The following is a 24,307-nucleotide window of genomic DNA, read 5'->3' as shown; positions in this document are numbered from 1 at the left end:
ACTTTATACTTTAATTCCTAGATTACTTATAATACCTAATTACAATGTAAATGCTATGTAGTTGTTATACTATATTGTTAGGGAATAATGTTAGGTCTTGTTTTGTAAAGATACCTTTTTTTTTTTGGTGGTACTGGGTATTGAACCCGGTGATGCTCTATCTCTGAACTACGTATGTCCCCAACCCCTTTTTAAATTTTACTTTTGAGACAGGGTCTCACTAAGTTGTCAGACTGGCCTCAAATCTTGTGACGTTCCTGCCTCAACCTCCCAAATTGTTGGGGTTATAGGCAAGTGCAACCAAGCCTGTCCACAATTTTTTAAAACTATATTCTGCGCTTTGAAACAAAGAATGTGGAACCTGAGGATATACAGGGCTGACTGCCTCACAGATTCACATTTAATTCTTTCACACAGTTACATAGAAAGCATATGATTTAGGGGAAACAGTCTACATACAAAAGACAAAGCAAGGTTAACATTGTATAAACAATAACTGCAACTTTAGATATGTCATCAAGTCTCCTAATCAACAGCAAACCAAGATAAAAAGTGCAAAACTGAAATTAAAATAAATCCTTTCCCTCCTGACACATCCCAAAGCACTTACAAAGTTAACAGAGAGAGTTCCTTTCCGTTGTCTCATTTGCATGTTAAATGCGTCTGACCTGTTGGTAACTTTTCTTCTTCGGGTGACCTCATCTTGAAATAAAAAGTTATATGATAATAGTAAAAACTAATGTTGAGAGCTTACTATGGACCAGACACTATTTAAAATTATTTAAATTAGTAAAAATCTCAAAACACTATGAGGTAGATATCATCTCTGGTTGAAGATAAAGAACCTAAGGTATAGAGAAGTTAGATAACTTGCTCAGAATCACATAGCCGGTCAGTGGCAGATTTGGGATTCTAATCCAGGCAATCAAGCTCCAGAGAGTTTAACCATTAATGCTATTCTACCTGATGTAGGACTTATAGGGTCTCTCAAATTAGTCAGGGATTAATTTTTAAGATCATTGCCAGCCAAAACAGTTATAAAGTTTAAAATCACTGCCAGCCAATACAATAATTATAAGAATGACAAAGATGAAGTACTTAATTCTCAAAAGGGTAACTAAAAAACATAATATACATATTTAGTAAATCCTATTACAATGAATCCTTTGAGTGATAGAACAATACTTTCTGATCCTCTACCGTTCAGATGACAATCTGAATTATATGATTTAACTATCATATCATAAAATGAATAATTAATGATATGTGACTGCAACATTTTGTTAAATTCTTATAGAGTAAAACATGTCCAGTCTATTCTTTGTTAAATGTTACATAGGGAGAAGAGTGGGAACTTGATTTTTCTATTAGCAATTCTACTCCCAAAAGTTTCAAACATTCGAAGCCAAAGAAAATTAGGCTTTCTGAAGAAAGCACAAGAGTTTATTTAAATGGTGTTGTAATACATTGAGGGAAATTATTTAAAAAACATCAAATGGTTAGAATATAAAAGTTCTGAGCTCTTCCCAGTAGATTTTCATACTAAAGGTCAGAGAATCCTCTATTTCATTTTAATTTAAAAGACATAATAAGCTTTAGCTCACTAGGTGAAAACCAATCATTTTACCATTATTGGTAAAACTAAACTATCCTTTAGAAACTGCAATTAATTTCTGTGTAGCATATTAGACATGGAGAAGGAAAAGTCTCTCTTCTAAAATCATAAATATTCAACATTATATTGTTCCTCACACCTTAAAGATATCTGACAATAAAAAAGGTGATTTGCCTAGAAACCATGTAGCAACTTTACATTTCTTAAGAAATTCCCAGTACAGGCTGAAATTCAAGTTTCATTTGAATTTTTTTATAACCATATTACTTGCAATTCATTTCTTTTCACAACCAATAACAGATTTTACCTTCTTTATCTTTTGTTCCCATTGCCAGGCCCACAACCTTGGGTCCAGCTCCAAAAATCTGAAGCTTCTTCAGTTCTGTGTTTCTAGTCAGTTCTCCAGATTCTGACTAAAAAATAACAAGCAAAATTCACATTAGCATAAATATACCAATTTAAGCTTCCCCAGACCTCGCCCCCAGTACTGGGGATTGAATTCAGAAGTGCTTTATCACTAAACTACACCCCCAGACCCTTATATTTTGAGACAGGGTCTTGCTAAGTCCTTGAATTTGTGATCCTCCTGCCCCAGCCTCCAGAGTGCTGGAATAATAGGCATTGTGTCCCCATGCCCAGCTCATGCATTTATTTATTTTATTTTTTTAAATATTTTTTAGTTGTCAATGTACCTTTATTTTATTTATTTATATGTGGTGCTGAGAATTGAACTCAGTGCCTCACACATGCTTAGGCAAGCACTCTACCACTGACCTACAACCCCAGCCCATGCATTTATTTTCAAGACAGGGTTTTGCTATGTTTTCCAGGCTTGCTACAACTTCTAAGCTTGCCTCTCAAAGCAGCTGAGACAACAGGCATGTGCCCACACATCTGGATGGCTTATATATTTATTTTATTACCCAAGAAAAGTTTCTTGATCCTCTTCAAAGTGAAGGAAAATACTATTTGATTTCTTTTAAATCCACACACCCCTCATTCACCAAAGTACCATGCAACACCCAGATTCCTTTCAACAAAATAAAATTCACCTATGTCTCAGAAAACCTTAATTATCAATTTGGTTCTGTCTAGAGACACTATTGGTTATCATAAAATAGAAATTCCCACTTCTAACCTTCTAATGAATACCTGTCTTTGAGTAGAGAGTAGTATGACTATCTCAGGTGATGAATCATAACTACCTTAAGATAATCATACAAATCTCATATCTCTTTATTGGTGATGACCTATCTAGGTGTGGGAATGTGATCCACTTTTGGCCTATTATACAAAGTTCACCCAACATCACTGGGAAATATTTTTAATCTTCTAATAAAAAAGAAAGTTTCTCAAAGAGTAGATCCTTTTGACCCACCCCCTTCCTGCTAGGAGACTCAGCCTGGCACACTGCTAGACTCTGCAGAAATCACACAACAATTAATAGGGAACTTATCACCCACACATTAAAACAAGCAAAACAGAAAGATGGAAAGAGCCTGGATCCTTAATGACAATGTTAACATGCTATACCAATCGTAAAACGTTTCATGTTAAAATTATGATCTTATGTAGAAACTTTATTGTTAATGTTTAAGTTTCACATGGCATTCTATTATGCAAGCGCATGCTGACAAATCAATATTAAATCTTGAAGTTAGATAATCATAATCTCCAAATGTAGTCTAATAGCCAAAATTTATTTTAAATGTATAAATAAATAAGAATAAAAATAAATCTGAATAAAATATAGACTACTTGATAGTGTACAGCTTGGTAACATGATGTACGCAATAAAGATTAATAAAAATAATCTAAAAACAAAACCAACCTAAAATCGCATTTCAGAATTTTCTTTAAAACTTTAAGACTTTTTTTGCAAAGTTAGTTCAATGATAAACAACAATATACTTCATTTACCATTATTAAAACAGAGTACATGGGCTGGGGATGTGGCTCAAGCGGTAGCATGCTCGCCTGGCATGCGTGCGGCCTGGGTTCGATCCTGAGCACCACATACAAACAAAGATGTTGTGTCTGCCGAAAAACTAAAAAATAAATATTAAAAAAAAAATTCTCTCTCTCTCTCTCAAAAAAAAAAAAAAACAGAGTACATAATAATAAAAGCTAACATGCTAATTATATACTAAGTGCCACAGCTAAGTATTTTAATCAATTACTCCAAACAACCATATTATCATACAGGCAATAATGTTCTAAAAAGTAAAATAAAAACAACATTCTCTCATCTTAATGGAATGAAATTATAAGCAACAAAATTATAACTCAAAAGGACCCTTTCACCTGGAAATTTCTACCTCTTAAAAGTAACATTAAAAACTACACATCAAATCTCTGTAACAAATTAAAATAGTGATTGCAGGAAACTTTATACACATCAATAAAACCAAAGAAGAAATAAATGATGAGATTCCCAACTCAAAATGCTAGAAAAAGAACTACAAAATAAACTGTGTGGTGCTAGATCAGAATTGGACTTTTCAGTACAAAATCAAAATATGAAGTCACAATTTTTTAAAAAATTACCTACCCCTGACCATTAAATAATGGTCATCAAGCTAGGAAATATTGAAGGAAAGAGATTCAGAAAGGGTGGTAATAAATTGAGATACACTGAATTTGTCATACCTGTGCTCTGGCCAAAAGAATTACACATAAATACAAAGATACACACACACCTGGTAAACAGAAAAGCTATGTGGATGTCAACACATATTCAGGAGTCCTGAGTGTATAGGCAGTAACTGAAATCACAGAGTAGATGAGATGACAATAAGGAGAGTGACAAAATTAATATACAAAATAAAGCATAGAAAGAAGAGACAACAAAGATGATAGAGAATGGTCAGAGGATAGAGATGAATACCAGAAGAGAGAGATTAAAGAAGCCAAAGAAAAAAAAATCAAGCTAAGTGAATTTCAAGGAGAAGCGTCAACAACCATGACCAGAAATCAAATAAGATACAAAATGGAAAGGGGCCTCAGAATTTGACAAAATGTTACAGTTATTTTTTTAAAATCACCTCAATTGTCACTTGGACAGTGTAATTTAAATGAAATTATTTAGCTCAAAGTCAGATTAGAGTATAAAAACTAAACAGGGTGTTGAGGAAACTGACACAATATAGAGTTTTTACAAGAAACTTTTCTGTGAAAAAAGATAGGAAATAAATTTTATTTTTTTAAGATGACACAAACTTGAAAACATGTATGTGGTTGCAGAGCAAGATAGAAATTCAGCAGACAGAAGCAGAAAATATTTTTCAACTGATACACTGAAATCACTGAAGAAGCCAAAAGGGGTGGTGATGGAGGGATTATCCCTGGAAAGAAAGGTACACCTTTGCCACCAGAGATAGGCAGAGACTAAGAATGAATGTCAGTGGTTTTGTGCAAAAGAAAAAAAGAAGAAAAAGTTCTATGAAATGTTTTTATTTCCATTCTGAAATACAACACTAGAAAGAGAGGCAAACTGGCAATACAGTAATTAAGTACAAATTTGAGTTAAAAATTTTTTTTTTGCTGGGCACCACCAGGCCATATACCTATAATTCCAACTTTGAGGAAGCTGAGGCAGGAAAGATTCCAAGTTTGAGACAAGCTTGGGCAACCTAGCAAGACCCTGTTTAAAAAATAAAGAAGCTGGGATATAGGTCAGTGGTAAAGTGCCTCTGGATTCATTTCCCAGTGATGGAAAAAACAATCTTAATTTCAAATCCTGAATTAACTCTAGTAACTACAAACTGATTTCTATGACAATGACAATTACTACAACGAGCAAGAAAATTCTATATGGTTGTTATTTTTACACATACATAAAGAAAAGGAATTAGAAATAGGCAAAGGGAGGGTGGTATAACTCATAGAGCACTTGCCTAGCATGCATAAGGTCCTAAATTCCAGTCCAAGAAAAAAAAAAAAAAAGACAGAATAAATGAATGAATGAGGCAAGCCTTTCATGATTTCAGAAAGAACATCAAAAATAATTTCATCACAAGCTGGCAATTGGTTAGAGAGAGTGGGCAACTCTTAAAAGCTGAGTCACTAAGTCAAAGAGAATAGTCTACAGTGTTCCAGGTCCTAAAATGGAATCATAACTGTATACCCAACAATGATCAGAACTTTTGAAATCAAGCACACTAATAAAAAAATCTCTTAATGACTAAACCAAAGTTTATAAGTTTATAATGGGCTATCAGTTTCCCATGAATTTCTATTAAATCCACATTCCTATCCAGGACACCTAATTTTCTGCGATCAAAGTATCAAAAAGGCAGAATTCCTTAGTGAGCATAAACTCAGAACAAGAAGAGCAGGAATGGCCTGATGGAGAGATAGCCCATAAGCTCTAGAAAAGCAAAAAATATCATCAGCTTACTTATGACAAGACTACATACAACCCTGGATCCAATGTTTCTTGTTATTAACAGATTCATCTTGCTTCTGATTCCTACTTACAATATCAACCATTCCCATTTTTTGTTTTATTCTTCTAAATATTAAAACAATATATGAAATCCAGTTAAGTTGCTATTCCTCTCTCTTTATAAGTTAATTCATACATTAGAATTCTAAGGGCACCTCACTCTCTAATCTAAAGACTTATCTTTATTAACAACCTTAAAAAATAAAACCCTGAAGACCTCAAAGAAAATAGGAGAAAAAAAGAAATTATGGAGTTTTTCTTCTTTAGGTTATGTGAACACTATAGAAGTTACACTATAATTGCTCAAACATTAAGAAATTTATAACCTTGTTTTTAAAGGACTAGTGAGTAAAAAATAAAACCATTCTTTTTTACTCCTCTCTGCTAATGATGAAAATAAAATGTACTAGAATTCAACAACATGACTTCCAGATGTAGTGGTGCATGCGCGTAATCCCAGCAGCTCAGGAGGCTGAGGCAGGAGGATCACAAATTCAAAGCCAGCCTCAGCAACTTAGTAAGACCCAGCCTCAAAATATTTCTTCTCTATTCACCTGAAAGGTGAACAGAAGCAGTGATATAGTTTAGTGGTACAGAGTCTACCTAGCATGCATAAGACCCTGGCTTCTATCTTCAACACCTCTTTGAAAACAAAAAAAAGGGAATAGAAGCTATGTGTCCTTGAGCGTTAAACAACAACTGTAGGCTGGGCATGGTGGTGCACACCTGTAATCCCAGTGGTTTGGGAGACTGGAGGCAGGAGGATAGGGAGTTCAAAGCCAGCTTCAGCAAAAGCAAGGTGCTAAGCAACTCAATGAGACTCTGTCTCAAAATACAAAATAGGACTGAGAATGTGGCTCAGTGATTGCATGTCTTTGAGTTTAATCTTCAGTACCAAAAAAAAAAAAAAACAAAAAAACACAACAGTATATGAATGGCCTCCTATGACCACAGAACTATTCTGTCAATAAATGCACTTGAAATTTCTATTAAAAACAGCCATGGACATTAATACCTGAGACTTGACACGTCTTGTTCTCTTTGGCAGAATGTTCATTCTTGTGCCCGGCTCTGGGGAGGTTTGGATATCACTGCTGAGAACCTCAGACGCCACTTTTTCCTTAAGATCTAAATTGGGCATCTGTACACCCTAAAAGATCAGACACAGAAAGAGAACAGATTCACTGATAAGAAATAAGAGAATCAGTAGAAAAATAAAATAATAAATTTCCAGTAAATCCCTACAATTATACAAAACCATATAGCAATTCTTCCTTCAAATGATCTAAAGAAGGCAATTCTATCAAAATCCCAACATGCAGCTGAGCACGGTGGCACACACCTATAATCCAGGCAACCTGGGAGACTGAGGCAGGAAGATATCAAGCTCAAGGCTACCCTCAGCAACTTAGCAAGTCTCAAAACTAAAGTAAAAGGGCTGAAGATATAGTTCAGAGGTACAGCACACCTGGGTTCAATTCCCAGTACAACAAAACAAACAAAAAAATCCCAATACACTTTATTTCTGTGCAAACTGAAAGCTGATTCTAAAACTGATGTGGAAACAAATTGTTTCAAAATTCTGAAAAAGAGCCATGAGGTTTTATATAATGAATATCAAAATCTACTATAAAGCTACAACACTCAAGACAGTGTGGTAATGGTGTTAGGGTAGACATTTAGAGTCCATTCCAAGATCCCCAATGGATGCCTGAACTAGAAGATACTATTAAACCCTATGAATACTATGTTTTTTTCCTGTGACAGTTTAATTTAAAATTAAGCACAGTAAGAGATTAATAATCAAAACAGAGCAATAATAGGCAACACACTGTAATTTTAAGAAGTTAATGGTATTTCTCATTCAAAATAGCTTATTGTACTTATTCCTTTTCTTCCACCCCGCCCCTTTCTTGGTACTGAGGAATTAAACCAGGGGAGCATTACCTTTGAGCTATATCCCCATCCCTTTTTATTTATTTTTTTTTTTTATTTTGAGACAGAGTCTCACTAAGTTGCTTAAAGCACACTAAATCACCAAAGCTGGCCTCAAATTTGTAATCCTCCTCCATCAGCCTCCTGGGTCTCTGGATTACAGGAATGAACTAAAATGTACACCCGTCTAATGTTTGCCTTTTTACCTTTACAGCTTCTCTTTAGCATATCTGAAAGGCAAACAGTATTACTCTTGCTCTTGGGGACCATTATCAGGTAAAACAGAATTACATGAATACACTGTGAAACTGTGACAGGAGAACTAACAACCAAGATGGCTACTAAGTAACTAAGGGATGGGGACAAAGCAAGAAGGCATGTTATTTCATCATCCTACTAGAAATAGTATAAGCTTTTAAACTTACAAATTATTTCTAGAATTTTTCATTTAATACTTTCAGACAACAATTAAGCACAGACGCTAACTGAAACCACAAAACGTTAAACCACAAAGTAGGGACTACTGTACATCAATGAAACAATACAGAACTCAGAAATAAACTCACACATTTACGGTCAACTGATTTTCAATAAAGTGCCAAGTCAAATCAATGGAATAGATAGTCTTTTCAGAAAAATTATGCTGGTACAACTGAGTATTCATATACCGCTCCCCAAAAATGAATCTACACCTTTACCTCACTTTATACATGGAGGGAAAAAACTGAAAGTGCATCACAAAACTAAATCTAAAAGCTAAAATTATAAAACTTACAGATGAAAAAGAAGAAACATGAAACATCTTTGTGACCTTGTGTTAGGAAAAGATTTCTTAAATATGATGCTAAACACAATTTTTTTTTAAGAGAGAGTGAGAGAGGGGAGAGAGGGAGAGAGGGAGAGAGAGAGAGGGAGAGAGAGAGAGAGAGAGAATTTTTTTTTAATTTTTATTTTTTAGTTCTCGGCGGACACAACATCTTTGTTGGTATGTGGTGCTAAGGATCGAACCCGGGCTGCACGCATGCCACGCGAGCGCGCTACCGCCTGAGCCACATCCCCAGCCCCTAAACACAATTTTTAAAGGAAAAAAAATCATGAATTATTCTTCAAAGAGAGACCATTATGAAAATGAAAAGAAAAATTACAGGTTAGAAGAAAACATTTGCAAAATATATCTGATGAAGGACTTACATCCAGAATATAGAACGAATTCTTACAAGTATAAGACAAATTACCAATTAAAAAAAAATTTCTGAAGGGACATTTTGTTTATATTAACATTTTGTTATATGAGACACTAATATAAACATGATAAGATGCAAAACATCAGTAGTCTTTGGAAAATAAATATTAAAACCACAATGAACTATCACTACATACCTAGTAAAATAGCTATAAGCCAAAAAGCGGACAATATCAACTGCTGGTAAGGAAATGGACAAACTGGAAGCCTCTCCATTATGGTGGGAATTTATAATAGTTCAGCCACTTCAGAAAATAATTTGGCAGTTTCTTAAAAAGTTAAGCATAAACTTACCATATAATCCAGCAATTCCATTCCTAGGTATCTACCCAAGAAAAATAAAAACACATGTCCACACAAAGACTTGTACATGAATGGTCATAGTATTACTCATAATAACCATAAAATGGAAAAAAAAACAGCTGCCCATCAACTGACAAATGGATAAACAAAATGTGGTATATTCATACAACAGAATAGTATTCAGTCATAACACTTAAGTACTAATACATCCTATGATATGGATGAACCTTGAAAACCTTTAGATAAAGAAGCCAGACACAAAACCTTACTGTATGATTTCCTCTATGTGAAATTTCTTAGACAAACCTAGAGCAAGAAAGTAGACGAGAAGTTGCTTGGGTTTGAGGATAGGGAATCGGAACCAATGTGGTGATTGCTGCTTAAGCATATAAATTTATTGAAGCTTAATGTAAACTTTTTTTTTAATGGGTACTGAGCATTGAATCCATGGGTGCTAAACTACTGAGCCACATCCCCAGCCCTATCTATCTATCTATCTATCTATCTCTCTCTCTCTATTTTGAGGCAAGGTCTTGCTAAATTGCTTAGGACATTATTAAGTTCCAAAGCCAGCCTCAAACTTAACCTCCTGCCTCAGCCTCCCAAGTTGCTGAGATTACAGGCATGCATTACCACATCTAGCACAATAGGTGAATTCTATAGCATATAAATTATACCTCAATAAAATTATTAAAAGATATATGAGCTAGACATGGTGGTACATGCCTATAATCCCAGCAACTTGGAAGGCTGAGGCAGGGTGATCGCAAGTTCCAGCTTAGCCTCAACAAATTATCGAACTTCCTTTTGTCTCAAAAGAAAGAGTAAAAAAGGTTGGGTATATAGTCAGTGGTAAAGCACCCCTGGGTTAATCCCCGGCACCCAAATACATAAATATGTGAAAAAAAAAACAGGAAGAATTTTTCGAAAAGCTTGAAGCATAAAGATTTATTTTAAATAAATAAGAAAACATCCTTTGTACCCATTACCCTTTATCTTATAAATCATTAAGTATAGCTATAATTTTTAAAGCTAGGATATACACCTTGCCTTCGCACATTTGAGTGCCTGGAGAAATCTATTACACTTTGTTATACATAAACAACCACAACCATATAATGAATAAGGTCTAAAGTTTTTAACTGGATTTACCGACTCTAAGAACAATAATTTGGGCTGGGGTTGTGGCTCATCAGTAGAGTGCTCGCCTAGCACGTGTGAAGTCCTGGGTTCGATCCTCAGCACCATGTAAATTAATAAAAACTAGGTGCTGTGTCCAACTACAACAAAAAACAAAATATTAAAAAAAAAAAGAACAATAATGCATCTCACCATAAGGCTGACACCAGATTGGAAAAGCTCGTAAGGGTATAGAATCCTTTCATAGTGTGACTTCAAAAGAGACCCAGTTCCTTTTCCTGGCAGATATCCCAAGCGGCTACCCACTTTAGACCATTTCTTCTCTTTGGTGACCATTTCAAAACCTCCTTTGCTGGCCACAATCTGAAAAGAAGATAAAAATTATTTAGGGAAAGAAGGCAGATTCAAGCATTCTGACTCTGTATTTTGTCCACTAAATATAAAATTTATTCTGGGCTTAGATTATAAATTTCTTTTCAACAAATATAACCAAACTACTTGTCAACATTTAAAAGAATAGAAAAAATTATTTTTGTAGGTTTTAAACTCTAAAATTTAATAAACATTATTGTGCCTACTTTCAAACAAAATTTGTTCAAAAACATTTAATAATTTATACTTTACAATTATGCACTGTAAGAAAACCAAACACACATTTATATGCCATACTCTTAGGAACTAACAATATGAAATAAGAATAAAACTAGACATGAGAATAAATACAAGTAATGCAAAACAAAATGAACAAAAAAAGTCCTAAAATTACAAAATGTACCAAGAAATTTACAGAACTTAAAAAAATGTCAACCAAACCACAAATGGAGAGGACAGTTTCAAAAAATGAGGCTATAATTCTTCAAAAAGAAAAAAATGGTTGGGAGTGTACTTCAATGATGAAGCATTTGCCCTGCATGTATGATGCCCTGGGTTCAATCTCCTGCATCACAAAAAAAAAGGAAGGGGGGGCACTTTTATATGGAAGACTATGAAGGGAATGATAGACAAAGATCAGACTGCAGTAGATTTACCAGCACATAACATATACTAATAGCACATAATATATTAAGGTGGGAAGTGATAAGATGAACTGGTAACTTGGCTAAATGCTCACATCAAACCAGATACTTATTATGTCCCTCTATCTTCCTAAAACTGTAAATGAACATTTATCACACCCTAAAATATAGGCAGTTTTCAGCTTCACTGAGAACAAAGAGGACTGTGACACAGTATTTGAAATCAATTTCTCCTCTATAAATATATACTACTATATCTTACTACATGGACAAGGTGAAAAATTAAACATTAAATTAACATGTGGTCCACAGCAGTATCACTCGTTAAGAGTCAAAAGGTGGAAACAACCCAAATGTCCACGGAGAGATAAACGCACACACAAAACATAGTGTTTGTGCACACACACACACACACAATGGAATTATTATTCAACTTACAAAAAAAGGAGAAGCCAGGCACAGTGGCACATGCCTGTATCCCAGCAAGTCACAGGCTGAGGTACAAAGATCTCAAGTTCAAAGCCAGCCTCAGCAACTCAGCGAGGCCCTAAGTAACTTATCAAGATCCTGTCTCAAAAGAAAAAATAAAAAGGGCTAGGGATGTAGATCAGTAGTTAAGCATCCCTGGGTTCAATCCCTAGTACCAAAAAAAAAAAAAAAAAAAAAAAAAAACCCTAAGAGGATGATTTCTGAAACCAGATTGTCAATGCTCAAAGTATAACTCTGTCACTACACAGTTACATGACATCAAATTATATAAATTGAGGCTCAGTTTCCTCACTATTATGAAAATAGTTACACCTCAATGTAAGAGTTTATAAGGTGTGAAGCAGCATGAGAAGCAGCAATCTCACAAGGACATTTAAGAACAATTACAAAGCATAAAACAACTCAAAATTTGTCTTCTTTTGAGCTTTAAATCTCAGTTTTTAAGCATTTTTACAAGTTAGGGAAAACAGACGTCCAATATATCTTTGGACAAACAGATCTAACCTTTAATCACAACCTACTTTTAGTAAGTTTTCTTAAGTATTTAAACAAGGTATACTTTGTTAGTATTCCCATTTTTTCATAATGTTTTTATCTGAACATTAAAGTTATACTTAATACTAGGGTTTATTTTGACATAATCATACATGCATAGAATGCAATTTCAGTCCTCTATTATTAGATTCACAATCTAATATTTTACTTACAGTATAATAGTCACCAGTACTACTTCTTTCACTTCCCCACTCCCTGCCCTGTTCTTCTTCCTCTACTCTACTGTCTTCCTTCAATTTACTTATTGGTTGTTTAATTGGTGATTCATAGATACACATAAAGTTGAGATTCACTGCGGTATATTCATATATTTACATAGTATATACTTCCATCAAATTCATTCCACAGCTCTTCGGTATTTCCCTTTTAACAAAAAGGAACTGGTGGTCCTCTTTAAAATTAAACAATACAACTGACAAATATTATATGAACTATATAACGGGTATTCTGATTAGGTTAGGTCTAAAGTCCTTCCTGATTTTGAAATTCTACAACTTTTGAACAGTAATGCACTGGATTCCTTGCCACAGGCCTATAATCCCAGCAACTCGGGAGGCTGAGGCAGGAGGATCACAAGTTTGAGGTCAGCCTCAGTAATTTAGTAAGATCCCCATCTCAAAATAAAAAAGGGATGGGGATACAGCTTGGTAAAGTAGTAAAGCACCCCAGGTTCTATCCCCAGCACCAAAAAAAAAAAAAAAAAAAAAAAACAGGAATGCAATCTAATCTTCAGATTAAGTCCAATGTTGTTTACCTTTGAATTTGAAAAATCTCGGGTTGGGGTTGCAGCTTAGTGGTAGAGTGCTCGCCTAGCATGCATGAGGCACTGAGTTCGAACCTCAGCACCACATAAATGTAAATTAAAATATTGTGTCCACCTAAAACTAAAAAATAAATATTTGAAAAAAAGAAAAAGAAAAAAGAAAAATCTCTGGAACAGAAAGTTCCAATTTCATAAAATAACTTAATTACTTATTCTAGAAAATTGTACAAAGTATTTATAAAAATAAAGTAGGTATGTGGAATGAGTTTTGGCTGGAAATCACCACAATAGTGTTGTTATGAATAATAAAATAATTTTTGAAAATATTTTTTGCATTTTATTCACGCTAGAAATCAAGTCACATTTAAAACCTTAAGTATTATATAGCAAAACTTAGATTAAGTTTTGGCTGAATAAAAATGTCAAAAAGATAATTTTTAAAATAATTTTTTATACTAATGGTTCCCTGCAAAATGACAATCTCAACTCTCAAACTTATTATAAAATTCTCTTCAGTATCACAGGTTTTCATATAATTGCACTAGATAATTCTTGACAGTGCTTTACTATTGACTGACAAAAACAACTGAGCCCATAATCTCAGTGGCTCAGGAAGCTAAGGCAGGATGATTTTGAGTTCAAGGCCAGCCTCAGCAACTTAGCAAGACCCTGTCTCTAAATAAAATATAAAAAAGGGCTGGGTATGTGACTCAGTAGTTGAGGATGCTGGTCAATCCCTGCTACCAAAAAAAAACTAAAGTTGTATTTTATCATAAGACTATGGCCAGGTACAGTGGCACACACCTATAATCCTAGAGGCTCAACAGGCTCAGTCAGAAGGATCGAAAATTCAAAGCCAGCCTCAGTAAAAAAAAAATTTAAAAAGTGAGGTGCTAAGCAACTCAGTGAGACCCTGTCTCTAAATAAAATATGAAATAGGGCTGGGGATGTGGCTCAGTGGTTGAGTGCCCCTGAGTTCAATCCTGGTACCCAAAAACAAAAAGAATATACTTTTTAGAATTTTTAGGGAGAATTCCGGACTGACACTAACTTTAAATAGAAATCATAAAATAACTCAAATATAATTCAAACACAGGCAAGGTGGCACATGAATGCAACTCCAGTGACTCAGGAGGCTGAGGCAGGAGGATCACAAGTTTGAGGCCAGCCTAAGCAATTCAGTAAGACCTTATCTCAAAAGAAAACATAAAAAGCCTGGGAATGTAGCTCAGCAGTTAAGCACCCCGGGTTCAAAATCCCCAGTACTAAATAAATAAATAAGGGCTTGGGGTATGGATCAGTAGTAAAGCTCTTGTCTAGAATGCACAAGGCCCAGGATTCAATCCCCAGTATCAGAAAAAATGATAACAATTTTTATATATATCATTATTCTCACTTTTTTTCTTAGAAGTGAAATCTTCAAAAACTAGCTCTACAATATAAATAAGAATATTATCAATTATTATTTCAAAATAACATAGCAATCTTAAGATATCAAAGGCCACAAAAAGTGCTGCAAAATGTCTCAAATAATAAAGCTATCTTCACTCACAATCAGAGCAGAGATTTTAATTATCATATTAACAAAACATATTTTTAAGGTAATTATTATAATCTGTTGTTGGTCAGTTGGTTATGTTCACTTCAGGAAATGTAATATTACAACCTAAATGCAAATTTGGGCAAAAAGGAGTCTAAACTTTTCATCTTTAAGTTTCTAAGCTATGATTCATTATACTGGATAAAGCTGGCTTCAGCCTTTAACATTATATTAGTGCTAAACTGATAATTACACTGATTAATGTAATTAATAAAACTGATACATACATACATCACACACAAGAATGCTGAGTATCATGAATCCCTATAATACAGTATATTTTCAGTTAAATGGAAAAGATGACAAGCTCCATACAGAATATTATACACTCAGCACACTCCAATAATATCAGTAAATAGGTATTTCTTTTGCATATTGTACACCATGGAGCCAATTAATCTGAATCATTAATTCCATAACAAATTATAAGATAGCTTTTTTTGAGCAGTACTAGAGGTTGAATCCAGGGATTTGCTACCACTACACTACATCCTCAGTCCTTTATTACTTTTTATTTTGAAACAGGGTCTCACTGGTCTTGAGCTTATGATCCTCCTGCCTCAGGCTCTTGAGTAGCTATAATAAAACAGCTTTTAAAGATAAGTCTGAGGGGCTAGGGTTATGGCTTAGCAGTAGAGCACTAGCCTAGCAAGTGCGAGGCCCTAGGTTCGATCCTCAGCACCACATAAAAATAAATAAATGAATAAATAAATAAATAAATAAAGATATTGTGTCCAACTATAACCAAAAAATAAATGTTAAAAAAATAATTAGGCTGGGAATGTGGCTCAGGCGGTAGTGTGTTCGTCTGGCATGCGTGCGGCCCGGGTTCGACCCTCAGCACCACATACCAACAAAGATGTTGTGTCCGCCGAGAACTAAAAAATAAATATTAAAAATTTTCTCTCTCTCTCTCTCTCTCCTCTCTCACTCTCTCTTTAAAAAAAAAATAAAAATAAAAATAAAATAATTTTTTAAAAAAAAGTCTGAGGCCAGTCATGGTGGCACACACCTCGGGAGGCTAAGGCAGTTACTCAGGAGGCTAAGGCAGGAGGACTGCAAGTTCAAAGTCAGCCTCAGCAACTCAGTGAGGCCCTAAGCATAATATATCATAATACACATACACACACATATATATATATATATATCTCATAATATACTGTGAGACCCTGTCTCAAAAAATAAAAAGGGCTGGGGATGTAACTCAATGGTAAAATACACCTGGGTTCAATCCCCAGTATTAAAAAAAAAAAAAAAAAAAAAATCCCACTAACAATCAGAAAGCAATGTTTCCCTCCAAGTTTCTTTGAAATTCTTTATCATAAATTTCCAGACTTGTGCTCAATTTCTTGGTACACGTATATGTATGTAAGGCTTGGGATCAGACCCAGGCCCTTCCACATGCTAAACGAAGTACAAAAATGAATCTAAACTTTTCACTTTTAAGTTTCAAAGCTATTATTCACTGTACTGGATAAAGTTGGCTTCAGCCATTAAATTACATCATAAGTGCCTCACCTTGCTCAAAGCATACAGATCCAGTATTTTTCTCTCCACCACAGGAATTTTCAGAGTAGACCCTTGAAGTTCCCAAAATTTTGCCAGTTGATCCAAGAAGTCCAGTCTCACTCTGGTCATTGCCTAAGATTAATAAAATATAGATATTGGCCATAGGAACTGGTATGGCTGAAAATAAATCAATGCATCTTAATCTAGAGTAATTAAAGACTTCTTTACTGTTTAGCTCAACTGTGTTAAAAAAAAAAAAAAAAAGAGCCAATAGTGTAAAGAGGTTAAATACTTCTAATGAGCTTTATTCACCAAGGCAAAAACAAGTTACTCTAAAGCAGGTATGGTAGTATATACCTGTAATCCAAAAACTTGGGAGGTGGACAGAGGCAGGAGGATTACAAGTTTGAGGCAGCCTGGGCAATTTAGCAAGATCCTCTCTCAAAATACAATTTACAGATCAGTGGTAGAATGCTTGCTTAGTGTGGGCAAGGCCCTGGGTTCAACCCATAGAGCAACATCAACAAAAAACAACAAAAAAAATCATTTTAACATATGTAAAAAGTTCTCACTAGCAACTAAAAGAATTCTTTTTTTTTTTTTAAGAGAGAGTGAGAGAGGGGGGAGAGAGAGAGAGAGAGAGAATTTTTAATATTTATTTGTTTAGTTCTCGGCGGACACAACATCTTTGTTGGTATGTGGTGCTGAGGATAGAACCCGGGCCGCACGCATGCCAGGCGAGCGCGCTACCGCTTGAGCCACATCCCCAGCCCTAAAAGAATTCTTTTAATTTGCTTAACTTTATGCTAACCAAATATGCAGTAAATTATTTCTAGTCTCTAAGCATCCTAATTCCATCATTTCATCTGTAGGTATTATGCACACTTTTAGTACACCAACTCTACCTCAGTGATATTAAGATGCTTCATCAAGTATCTAATTACAATAGTTTAAAAGAAAAATATGTATTAAAATCTCAGAAAATACATGTTTTGGTTTTTCTTATCTTGAGAGGGGTGGGCGCGTGTGTGGTACTGGGGATTGAACTGAGAGCCTCACCCATGCCAGGAAAACACTCTTACTACTGACCTGCATCCCCAGGCCATCAAATAATATAAGCACAATCCAAGAGAATTAGTAATATTTAAAGGGAAATCTTATAAATAAAATTAACTGGAGCTCAGTGGTAGACCGCTTGCCTAGCACCTGTGAGGCACTGGGTTCGATTCTCAGCACCACATAAAAAATTTAATAAAATAAAGATATTGTGTCCATCTACAGCTAAAAATGCTTAAAAATAAATAAACAAAATTAACAGTCCTAGAGAAATTCTGCCAAAACAAAACCACTTGAAAACTAGGTTTTCAGGGGCTGGGGATGTGGCTCAAGCGGTAGCGCGCTCGCCTGGCATGCGTGCGGCCCGGGTTCGATCCTCAGCACCACATACCAACAAAGATGTTGTGTCCGCCGAGAACTAAAAAATAAATATTAAAAATTCTCAAAAAGAAAACTAGGTTTTCAAATGAAAATTTATAGAATTAAAAAAAAACCTATCTTCCAGGCTGGTTGTGGCTCAGTGGTAGAGTGCTTGCCTAGCATGCATGGGGCACTGGGTTCGATGCCCAGCACCACAATAAATAAATAAATAATAAATAAATAAATATTTTGCGTCCATCTACAACTGAAAAAAAAAAAAAAAAAGAACTATCCTCCAAGGACCACAAGAGGCAGAAATCTTCTGAGATTAGTCCCTGAAAAAAATTAGAATAATAAACATTGGAGAAAGTGGAATTTAAGAATTTCAGATCTCCAAAGCTGGACATTCCCATGATGAAAAATATAGTAAGAAACAATTTCCCATAATCTCAGCTAAATAAAAAAACTCTAACCATAAACTTTTAAAAATCAGACACTTCTTCCAAACACTAAATAACTGTTCTATTCAATCCCAATTAACACAAACTCTGGGCCTCAGTACATAAGCTAATCAAAGTTCTCTACCTAGAGGCCTAACATAAAAATCAGGAAGGAGAACTGTTAATATAACACTTACCTCAAGTTCATTCAGGCGCTGTACTCTTGGAGTGAATCGAAAGCTTTTTACTTCACACGCAAATGGAGGTTGCCAATCCTAAACAGAAAGGACATGCGTATATGTATATATGTTTGTGTCTATATATACAAAAATATATGCTTTTTTTTAACACAGTAATATGGGTTGGGAATGTAGCTCAGTGGTAGAGCACTTGCCTAGCATGTGCAAGGCCCTGGGTTCAATACTCAGCACCAAAAAATAATAGTGGTATGTAAGCAAGGAGTGCATTATTCATTACTTTAAGGGGTGAGTTGCCAAAAATCAGTGACAATAGAACTTGTACATCTTCTTTATTGTAGAAACAGAATAATATTTTTCACATAAAATAATTTTAATTTTAACATCACTTACAGTGTTCTCAAATCTCACCAGTCTCGCTATTCACATCCCACAGTTATGCTTTCTCAAATTACTCATGCAGAAAGCAATGAGTTCATGTACCACAGAACAGTGTCCAATAAACATACAGGTTTACCAAATTAAAAAAAAAATCAAAAAGGGTAAAACTAAAGATTAGAAGGAAATTTATAGGGCTGGTGATGTAGCTCAGTGATAGAACACTTGGCTAGCATATGCAAGACTTGAGTTTGACTCCCAGCAATGCAAGAAAGAGAAAAGAAATTTTTAAGTATTTATTAATCAGTTACAGTGGCACCTGCCAATAGTTTGTTATTCAGGAGGCTGAGATAGAAAGATCACTTGAGCCAGGAATTCTAGATCAGCCTGGGCAACATAGAGAAACCCTGTTTCCCTCCCACTCCCCCAAAAGTCAATTTTGTCAATAATTTTTTTAAATATTTTTTATTTATGTGTAAATATAAGCACTTTACAGTCTATGTTATACAAATGTTTTGATCAAAGCCCAGCTTCTGGGGACCCAAACATACATATATGTATACATATACACATATATATATACTTTTTTTTTTAAATAAGTAAATCCACAGAACAAAGACAACTTCCAGACAGATATAACTAATGTGAGGTCAGATATTTCAAGTGGCATTCTAAAGAACATAGTTTGACTTGGCCTAAACAATAGCATTTAAAGATACGAGAAGTAGTCAAAGATTTGTTTTTAATAAACCTTATTTAATATGCATACTCTTTCAGCCTTTTAATAAAAATATAACTTTGTTTTACCAAAACAATCCTTCAATAGAATTTCTAATGAATAAATACAACATAAATAGATGAAAATATGGTTTAGGAAAAAACTTCAATGCTTAAATCTTGGTCAGCATTAGATAATTTTGATAAAGAAAAAGTAGAAGCTTTTGGAGGATGGCAATGCATATCATCACAACAATTATTTGTTAATCCTTTGCTTGCAACTGATAATCTTACAGTATTCAGCATAGTGGGAGTAAGACCTGCTTTATAATCAGAAAACTTTAAGTTCAAAATCTACTTTGCTATTTGCCCAAGATAACACATTTGATTGTTTTACCTATTCAGACTTGCCTCATCTGTAAAATGAGAAATTTATTTACCTACTAGGTCTTCAAAGATTAAATAAAACATTCTATAGATGCTAAATTAACTACTCCTTTTCTCCCTTTCATCTAAGCTTTTAGTTCACTGTGGTATGAAATATCATGGTAATCCTGGTGAGGGTGGATGATTTCTTAAATGCAACACTGGTAACAGGGCTTAGTTTTATCTTTACTACCTCTAGACAAAACATAAAGCAAAATGTCTTTAAGAAGCAAAGGTTCTATCCACAGCAAAAATTCACAAACTTAATCTGCATTAAGAATCATCTAAGCATGCTAGAAAAGCAGATTACAAACATTCCAGATCCAGAAATAGATTTCACCCTTTTTTCTTTCCCCCTTTTTTTTTAATCCCCACTCTTTTGGCAGTTTCAGAGATATGGAACCCAAGGCTTACACACACTAGGCAAATGGTATACCACTGAATTACATACTCAGCCCGATTCTAGTCCTTTTTTTTTTTAACATTTTGTTTTTTAGTTGTTGACGGACCTTTATTTTATTCATTTATTCACATGCAGTGTTGAGAATAGAACCCAGAGCCTCACACATGCTAGGCAAGTGCTCTACAATGAGGTACAACCCCAGCCCAGATTCTAGTCTTAATAAGGCCTAGCAATCTGCAGTTTAATAAACATCCAGTCAACCAAGGTACAGGTTGTCCAGCAACAGTATTTGGAAAGCACTGGTGTAATGGGTAAAGAAAAACCCTTTTGACCTTGAGCATATCACTGAAACTCTTGGGGCATTAATTGCACCCATAGGAGTAATATCTGCGATCCTTAAAGATTGAGAATTATAATTATCCAACTTTAGGCAAACCTAATTATTTGCAATCATTGCAATTCTAAAATCTTTGCTCCTTGGTTCCTTATATCAAGGGTTTTCAACGTTTTCTTCCACTTCCACTATTGACCAAGTCTTCCTAAACCTCTGAATTTCAAAAATCATTGATGCTCTTTCTCTTCCCCATGTAAGATTTTTCCATCGCAGCAGTAATCGGCCTGAAATTCTTGCCTATTGATACCATTGTGGGAAACAACTAGAGCTCAAATTACCTTTTAAGAAACCCAAGACCTATCCGGGCGATAGAACAAGCCTGTAATCCCAGCGACTCGGGAGGCTGAGGCAGGAGGATCACAAATTGGAAGCCAGCCTCAGCAATTTAGCGAATACCTAAGCAACTTAGCGAGACCCCTTTGAAAATTAAAATATCAAACTCAAAGGGCTGGGGATGTAGCTCAGAGCTAGGGCGACCCTAGGTTCAAACCTCGGCACTCCCCCCACAAAAGTAACAAAAGAAAAAAAGAAAAAAACCCCACTTAACCCTGAGAGATGACCTGCAAACATTTAACAAACTAAACATTAGCAGGGCTTGGATGCAGCAGAAATAGCCGACGGACAGGTAGTTTCTACTGTAGAAGCATAATAAGGATTGTACACAAGGGGAAGGCACGTCAGGTCACAACACTTTAAACACCTTTCCAGACATCAAAAGGCCTGAAGCCTTTTGTTACCCTTTCCCCCAATTCCAGAGAAAAGTATCAGTGCCCAAGTTCTAAATGGAAAAGACCCCAGGAAGACCACTTTCTGGCGTTCACACCCACCGAAATTAAACTGCAGAAGAAACTAAGGTAAAAATATCCAGAAACGTAGCCTTCAGTTGTTCAGAAATGAGGAAGAGTATACATGAAAAGACAGAAGAACCTGAGAAGTAAAGCCACACCAAGCGTATCGAATCCCCTATACTCCCTTCTCCCCGTCTCTCCTCACAGACTCCGGTACCTTGGGCGGTCGGATTTTGCAGATGCCAGTTTTCTCGGCCAAAGGCCGGATGCGGCCGATGAAGCTGAGGGGGTCTGTGAACTCCTCCCAGCTGGGCTCAAAGACCGGACACTCCGGGGGTGGCACGAACTCTGCCGCGTAGCCCCCCGGCCCCATGCCCGCCATGGCAATAGCCAGGGGACCCCCTTAGGAGAACAAGTGGAGAAAGGGTGGCTAAAGCCCACCACGCCTTTTCACGTCCCCTGACAGGGGCCGCAGCGCATCTTTTTGAACATGAAGTGCGGGACGCAGAAACCCCAGAATCGCTTCCTCCAGTCGTTTGTTATTGTTTCCTTCAGGGCTTTTCCTCTCAGGGACAGGACTTTTCCGGAAGTTAACGTACTGTCAAATTCCTCCGCCACCGCAGGAAACAGAATTCCTCCGCCGCGACGCCTCGATGTACGACGCTTTTCTTCTTCCTCCCTTTCGGGAGAGTCTGGTGTCGCTATTTCTCTGCTTGCCCGTCGCAGTTTGGGGCAGCTGATGACTCCGGGAGGGTCACCCTCAAGGGTCCTACGGTCTCCTCTAGGCGAGGTAAGAGTGAGGAGAAGTATTCGGGGCGAGGCAGAACGCGCTCTTCCGGCGCGGAGGAATGTGTAATGCCCCAGAGGGCAGAGGTTCTCTTCCGGTGAGGAGGGCACAGTTCCCCTTTGTGTATTAGTGGACGCGCAAACAAACCCGGCCTAACGTTAGCCACCCAACCTCGCTGCAGGTTCGCCGTCATTTGTTTTATCCTGCTTGTCTACATTTGACCAAGTAACTAACATTTCCGGCGTATTTCTCACACTCTCTTTTTTCATCCTTTGCTGGTATCTTACGAACAATTGTATTTGGTCGTTTTATACCCGCCTCGTTTGCACGATAAGTTCTAAATGGAACCGATCCCCCAAATCCTGCAGAGCGGCTTTAGCCACCACCTAAGAATTATTTTCACTCTCCTAATCTTTCTTTTCTAGCATTTGTCATTCAACCCTAAATTATCTCATTTTAACAGTAACTAGCTCCCTTTGGTATCACATAATGTATTAAACCTTTTTCAGTTTATTAAAAAAAAAAAACAAAAAACTACGGTAATCGTTTTGAACTTGTCGGAAAATCTCTAAGCCAGGGCTCAGTGGTAGAATGCATAAGGGACACTCTGAGTTCAATCCCCAGAACCGCAAAAAGAAAAAGAAAAAATCTCTATGCCAGTGTCTATTTCTTACTTCCTCCAAATTGTGGAAAGTAACATAGACAGGATTAATGGAGAAATCGTGAAAATGTGCTTTTTAGTATTAAGTATCAATATGGCTGGGCATGTTGGCACACACCTGTTAGCCCAAGAACTCTGAAAGCTGAGGCAGAAACTTCGCAAATTCAAAGCCAATTCAGCAGCTTAGAGAGACCCTGTCTCAAAATAAAAATGGTTGGGGATGTGTCTCATTGCTTAAGCCCAATCCCTTTTACAAAAAAAAAAAAAAAAAAAAAATTCAATGACTTCAAATTTTTTTTTATTTACTGCCACTTTCAAGCTTCATCTCTTCTGCTTTACTGTATAATCTACAAACTTTTTGGTGGCTTTGATGCACCATTCTTTGCCTTAACTCTGAATCTTCACAGATTATTTCCTGTGGAACATTTTTGTAGTCTCCTGACCCAACCTTGTCCCTACAAATTCATGTATGTCTTTCCAACTTATCTTCCTTCTAATTCAATTAAATATCACTTGCTCTGGAAAGACTTCCATAATCATCAAAGTTAGTCATCAGCAACTAGTACTTCCTTCTCAAATATTTTGTTTATTATAGTTGTTTTTGGTATCAGGGATTGAACTCAGAAACCCTCAACCACTGAGCCACATTCCCAGCCCTTTTTATTTTTTTGAGATGGGGTCTTGCTAAGTTCAGGACCTCAATAAATTGCTGAGGGGCTGGGGATATGGCTCAAGCGGTAGCGCGCTCGCCTGGCATGCGTGCGGCCCGGGTTCTATCCTCAGCACCACATACCAACAAAGATGTTGTGTCCGCCGAGAACTAAAAAAAATAAATAAATATTAAAAAATTCTCTTAAAAAAATAAAAATAAAAAATAAATAAATTGCTGAGGCTGGCTTTGAACTTGGGATCTTCCTGCCTCACCTCCTGAGCCACTGAGATTACAGGCTTTTGCCACCATGCTCAGCTCCTTGTCAAAACATTTTGAAATAATTTCCTCCCTTTCTCAGACTGTAAGCTGCACAAAGACAGGGGCATTGTCCATATATTGGCCATTGTTTTCCAGGCTCCTTGAATAATCTTGG

General features: G+C 36.0%; 2 protein-coding genes across 2 annotated transcripts in view; one reads left to right on the top strand and one right to left on the bottom strand.

The window, feature by feature from the left end:
* Positions 1-22,388, bottom strand: part of Kdm5a (lysine demethylase 5A) — an 86,128-nt gene extending 63,740 nt beyond the window's left edge. The window contains exons 1-7 of the mRNA XM_026410953.2: positions 21,992-22,388; positions 18,669-18,746; positions 16,625-16,747; positions 10,876-11,046; positions 7,078-7,212; positions 1,923-2,028; positions 611-702 (exon numbers count right to left, since the gene is read on the bottom strand). Coding sequence (XP_026266738.2) covers positions 611-702; positions 1,923-2,028; positions 7,078-7,212; positions 10,876-11,046; positions 16,625-16,747; positions 18,669-18,746; positions 21,992-22,156 — 870 coding nt within the window. The 5' untranslated portion in view covers positions 22,157-22,388. The remainder of the gene's footprint in view (positions 1-610; positions 703-1,922; positions 2,029-7,077; positions 7,213-10,875; positions 11,047-16,624; positions 16,748-18,668; positions 18,747-21,991) is intronic.
* Positions 22,389-22,497: 109 nt separating this feature from the next.
* Positions 22,498-24,307, top strand: part of Ccdc77 (coiled-coil domain containing 77) — a 46,959-nt gene continuing 45,149 nt past the window's right edge. The window contains exon 1 of the mRNA XM_026410954.2: positions 22,498-22,564. The gene's annotated coding sequence lies outside the window, so the exon portion shown is untranslated. The remainder of the gene's footprint in view (positions 22,565-24,307) is intronic.

This window comes from Urocitellus parryii, chromosome 5 (assembly GCF_045843805.1).
Source record: "Urocitellus parryii isolate mUroPar1 chromosome 5, mUroPar1.hap1, whole genome shotgun sequence".
Lineage (NCBI taxonomy): Eukaryota > Metazoa > Chordata > Mammalia > Rodentia > Sciuridae > Urocitellus > Urocitellus parryii.
This window is presented reverse-complemented; position numbering and strand designations above follow the sequence as displayed.